We start from the raw sequence: 5,688 nt of genomic DNA on the forward strand, positions 1-5,688 counted from the left end.
GAGCTGGCGGCCTCCGAAGAATGCGGCTAAAACTTTTGCGATACTTTTACGAGCTCTCGCAATACTTTTGCGAGATCTCGCAAAAGTCCGTCTTAATTTTTTTTTTCTCCCTAATTTTTTTTTTCTCCCTAATTTTTTTTTCTCCCATGTCCCCTGCGGGGCTCCGTACAAAACAAACTCGGGATCTCGCAAAACTTTTGCGAGATCTCGCAAAACAAACTCGGGATCACGCAAAAGATCCTGCTCCTTTTTGATAGCGTTTCAGTTGAAGGGTGCGGTGCTACGGTACGGGGCTCCATACGGTGCGGACATGGAGGAGGATTTAGAACATTTCTTGCGGTCAAGAGAGGTCCCACACGACGACATCATGCACATGCAACAAGACAAAGTACGTATAAACAACAAAGCATTAAACACCGCGGTTCAAAAGGCGAGTAACTTGTTGAAAAACCGAGGTCATATATGCAGGCCTTTAATGTTAATTCTTGTAAATATGTTCAGGTTCATTAAACATAACTCGTTAAGTGCACATATGTTTTGAAATTTCAAATCGTGTCCAAATTCATGGGCTGCATCCTCCCGAGGACTCGGGCTTCGTGGTCTACGTGGGCTGGGTCCTCAGAAGGTCGGGTAGGCCGGAAGTAAATGGCTGGGGAAATTGGACGGTCTAGCCTTCTGATTAGCGTCACCGCTGTCTCGGTGGAGTGTAATAAGCTCGTCCGTCTGCTCCTTTCTATCTAAAATATAAGACGACACTGGAGTAAATTCTCGACCATCTCACACTTCTGTTTAATCAGTTTTCTGTTTGACGTTGATTAAGCGGTGTAAAACCAAGGTGGAACCCACCTGGGGGATTAATAAAGTTTTATTTTATCGAATTTAATCTAATAACTTTAATCTCAGCCAAACCGTTTTACTCACGAACAAATGAAACACTGAAAAAAGCCAAACATTAACATTTTTAGGTTGTCTAAGTGTTTTATATATTACGTTTAGCCTGAGTAGCAAAAGTCCGTGGTGATCTGAAAATAATATGCCGGGAGTTGTGCCGTTCTCGGCGGCTTTAGTGACCCTTGAGCTCTTGGCTACCTATCGAGCTGGTGGGTAACAGACATCAAGGAAAACGTCGAAGCACTTTTGTAAATATGCGATATCTTGATAAACCGAGCAGATATTTCAAGTTTATACACCCACGTTCTCCCCTGAAATATGTTAAAAGTTTATTTTGTGACCCAGAAAGATTAATAACGGTCATTTTAAAACTTATTACTGGCTGCCATTACCGGAAACTGGAGTTTGGCTGGGCCGCACTTTGAATTCTGGGATATGGTGGGCCACGAAGCACACACCCGACCCATCCTTCAAATTCGGTGAAAAGTGAATGTTTGTAATTCTTTGTATTACACCCCCTGGCATATGTTAATTTTGTTCTGGTTGTATACATGTTCTGTATACTGTTTCTTAATAAAGTTCAATAATTAAAAAAAAAAAAAAAATCGGCGAAAAGGAGGACGCATTTGTCCGCTGCATTCGGAGGAGTTTACGAATTTAAAATAGAATCTTTGTAGAGATTGCCATAATTGTTGTACATTTCTGTGCAAATTAAAAAAAAAAGGAGTCTATGAATTTGGATCGCATCGCTGTGACATAATCGGTCTACAAAAGCGTCCTCAGGAGGATGCAGCCCATGAATTTGGACAATGTGATAAATAAAGTTTAAAAAAAAAGAGGTTGCAGCCCATGAATTTGGATGTTGTTATCTGGCTGTGCCATTACCATGGTAACATGGACACCATGGCACCAAATACTTGGTGGAACTTACCTTACTTATACCTTACTAGCAAAATATTTTTTAGTAACGTAGTATATAAATATCTACTACTATTACTATACTAATACTAACACAGCAACAGTAAAGTAATAAGACAGAAGTTGACAGAGTAACTTTTGATAATGATCATGAACAGTGATTAAGAACTCTATTCTAATACAGTTAGTATTCCATGTGTGCCAGTGTGGCTTCCTAGAGTAAAAGTATATTAATAGCATTTCTCTAATGTTTTATGTCTGCAGGTGGATAAGGCAGTGCTGTTCGTCATGACTGATGGACAAATGGCAAAATACATAAGGACATATGGTGACAGAGTAGCTGTCCAGTCCTTCTGTCAACAAACTAAGTACAGCACAGATAAAGAGACTCTTCTGCAGAACCTAAGAGATAAAATTGCGACACGGAAAGTAAGATCAAAAACCAAAGGAATGCTGTGTGGTTCATCAGGTGTGTTCCACAAGCAAAGTGAAGGGATGGCAAGACAGAGAAATAAAATACTGCAGGAGAGAAGACCTGCAGAAAAATTGAAATCGGATGGCTTCATTTAAGCAGTAATGAATACCGTCAAGTGAGAACCAGAAATGGTGGAGGAACAAGACATGCAAGAAAGATGAAACACTGTTAACAGTTCAGTCCTCATCTGAAGAGGATTTTTCTGTCAGCATAACTGAAGAAGATTCACCGGTGACATTACTTGGATTTGACAGTGAGACAGATGATTTTGTCCCAGATCTACTTGAACATGGGGATTCATCTGACAGTGACACTGGCAAACAGGTTTGTTAAAATAAGAAAGTTATTATTACAAATAATGATCACTTTAAAGTTACTGTATTTTGTCGTGTTTAGTAGTGCTCGGTGGTAACATGCGACATTTTCTAATTTTGTTGTACTATTGTACTAGGTATGACTGTGCAACTGCAATAAAGAGTTGTCTTATTCAAGTGCTTTATGTACATCTACGAATATTTGCACTTCTGTAGGATGAAATTATTCCAGGAATTTGTTGTTGACTTGTGTGGTAAGGTACATTTAATACATCTGTGAAAGACTTACAGCTTTGTATTCATTGACATGTACAAAATGACTGGCTGCTGAAAAAATAATTGAATTATTTTCGTTTGTGTCTTGTGTTTGTTTTCTGGTTCACAGATTCACAATTTCCAGATGGAACACAATCCAAAAAAACTGAAATCACTCTGTGAGGCAGTGACAACACAAAGTCCAGGAAAATCCCATCATATGCATTCAACCCCAACAGACATTAAAAACACTGTCGTGGGACAGCGGCAGCAGACTGACTCAAGTGATCATGATTTCCCTGACCACTGCTCTGAAATTATTGATCTGACCAGTATAGTTCCTAACAAATCCTTCAAACTAGAGTCCCGGGACAAACTTCCAGAAGATTTGGAATTTTGTTTTCCACACATAGACGAAGCGGATACGGTTGTATGGAATCCTGAAGAGGATCTTGTCAGAGCAGATGGTGATGACACAGTCGTGATAACCCTGAATTATGTCAACAGTGAGGATCTCAGACGGGTAAGACCATGGACAGTTGTGGTTGATATGGTTTAAGTGTGACAAAATATGGAAATTTATTAATAATCAAATTCAGTAACTTGCATAGTTCTGATTTTAAAAAAAGCTGATCATGCATTCCTGCTTGGACAAAATTTAAGTATGTGTGTTATTTTCTGTAATATTCTTTTAAAAGAAATAACTTACAGTACTGTGAAACAATTGCTCGATTTCTATTAATCAGAATTCATCTCTTGTTTGTTTAAAACTTGATTTTTTTTTGCAGCAATAATACAACATTTTAAGTAGTAAGAAGTACATCAAGATCTGATAAAAACCTGTGGAATTCCACTGTAATATGTCTTTTTACTCTTGTAAGTGAGACATGTAGGCTGAAAATAAAGAGGTGTATTTTTGTTCTATTTCTTAAGACCTATTGACATATTTTGCAGACTTTTTAAGAACATTCATGATTTAGAATAAGCCAAGGTAGAAGATTGAAGAAGAGTCTTCTAATCTTGAAGGGTTAAGGTGTCTGTTGTCAATTAATGCAATACATCCTTCTCAGAATGCTGACACAAATGGATTACCTATGGATGGTTTCCTGCTACCATTGTCTTCAGCTAATGGCTTGCCCACACCCCATATGCAGTCAATACAGGAGGAAGCACCCCAGATTGCACAGGTAAGATGGATCAATTCAGGCAACCATAAACACCTACCTTTACATACTGTAGAGATGCCAAAATTTCATGCTATTTTCTGAGGATATGGCAGTTTGTGGGTCCATTTGAATTAAAAGGATATTGTCAGTTGAGAGACAATTCCAGTGTTTTACATTAAGATAAGATTAAACAGGAAATTTAGTCTTGAAATCAAATTATTTACATAACACAGCAGTGAGACATTGTTTTGGTGTCACTATTGTGTTCTCTACCTATTTTGCACAGAAGTGAGTCTTCTCATACATGTAAAGAACACTTGTATAATTTTCTGTGAGGCATACAAGGACATCCATCAGGCCACAATGTTAATGTTATATATAAATTGTCAGTGCAACCATGGTTTGGGAATGTACAGCCCACTAAAATTAGACAAATAAATTTCAAACTTTTTCAGAACATTGATATTGTGTAATCTGTACAATTCATTTGCATTTCTTATGGAATGTGCATGTTTTGTCTTTTACTCAGGACCATGGACTGAATTTCATCGCACAAGGTTTGCCTTTAGATTCAAGCAACCAACTTTCCCCATCAAATTCAGGAGACCCACAGAGCCCCCTACATGTATCAATTCGCAGGATAAAAGTTGTTGATGATCTTTTGGCTGTATTTATGGACAGTCGCATTCTGAATGAGACTTTAAAGATGAACTTTGTAAATGAAAATGCTGTTGATGATGCTGGGGTGTCAAGGGAGGTTTACACTGCATTTTGGGAGCAATTTTTGGAACAGTGTGAAGGTGAAAATGAACGAGTTCCAAGGCTGAGGCCAGACTTTAGTGAGGCTGAATGGCAAGCTGTTGGGCAGATATGGGTGAAAGGCTTACTAGACCATGGTGTCTTTCCAGTGAGGCTGTCAAGGGCTTTCATTTTAGCTTGCATCCACGGAATGGACTCAGTTGATGTAGACATTCTGATTGCATTGTTTCTCAACTATCTCCCTCCTGTTGAGAGATCAGCTGTTGAGAAGGCGCTCCAAGGCACAATGGATGAAAATGATGAAGAGGACCTGCTTGACCTCTTTACAAGGATGGGTTCCCACTTCCTACCACCTAAGAACAACATGCAGCCTGCCATTGAAACAATGGCTCATAAGGCCATTTTCCAAGAGCCAAAGTATATAATGGATTGCTTCTCCACACCCATGGCACATCTGCAGCTAAAACTGGCAGACAAGGAAAGTGTGTTGTCTCTGTATGAGACAAAGAAGGCCACAGGCAAAAGACTAGTGCAGCTATTTCAAACAACAAAATTGATGCTGCCTCACGGAGGACAAATAACATTTAACCATCTTCAGCGTTATGTTAAAAACGCTGATGAAACCAAAGCTGAAAAAATCCTGCACTTCTGCACAGGATCTTCTGTGATATGTGTTGACAAAATTTTGGTGTGCTTTAATGCTGAAACTGGGCTCAACAGAAGGCCTGTTGCTCACACCTGTGGAGCTACCCTTGAAGTGCCATGCACTTACAGTTCTTATCCTGAATTTCGCACAGAGTTCAAGGTTCAAGGTTCTTTATTTGTCACATGCATAGTTATACAAGTATAACACACAGTGAAATGTAGCCTGACACGCTCCTCGACATGTGCAAAAAAATTGGGGGGGGGG

The 5,688-nt window shown here is 39.1% G+C and overlaps 1 protein-coding gene across 2 annotated transcripts; it reads left to right on the forward strand.

Annotated features, from left to right (window-relative positions):
• The first annotated feature begins 1,876 nt into the window (after positions 1-1,876).
• LOC146658873 (uncharacterized) lies at positions 1,877-5,688 on the forward strand. Of its 2 annotated transcripts, XM_085422621.1 has the most exons (5): positions 1,877-2,608; positions 2,736-2,852; positions 2,984-3,376; positions 3,924-4,040; positions 4,549-5,688. In XM_085422621.1, the coding sequence occupies exons 3-5, from the start codon at positions 2,999-3,001 to the stop codon at positions 5,626-5,628; spliced, it is 1,575 nt and encodes a 524-aa protein (XP_085278747.1). In that variant the 5' UTR covers positions 1,877-2,608; positions 2,736-2,852; positions 2,984-2,998; the 3' UTR covers positions 5,629-5,688. The 2 variants fall into 2 exon arrangements, with proteins under 2 accessions (XP_085278747.1, XP_085278746.1); XM_085422620.1 differs by lacking the exon at positions 2,736-2,852.

The sequence above is a fragment of the Rhamphochromis longiceps genome, linkage group LG11, assembly GCF_057381845.1.
Source record: "Rhamphochromis longiceps isolate RC_006_pf linkage group LG11, R_longiceps_female_GT1.1, whole genome shotgun sequence".
NCBI classification, from domain to species: Eukaryota; Metazoa; Chordata; class Actinopteri; order Cichliformes; family Cichlidae; genus Rhamphochromis; species Rhamphochromis longiceps.

Coding starts and splice junctions, on each gene's coding strand:
- LOC146658873 (XM_085422621.1), top strand. CDS start 2,999: ATGGAACACAATCCAAAAAAACTGAAATCACTCTGTGAGGCAGTGACA. Junction 3,377..3,923: donor ACAGTGAGGATCTCAGACGG/GTAAGACCATGG, acceptor CATCCTTCTCAG/AATGCTGACACAAATGGATT. Junction 4,041..4,548: donor AAGCACCCCAGATTGCACAG/GTAAGATGGATC, acceptor TCTTTTACTCAG/GACCATGGACTGAATTTCAT.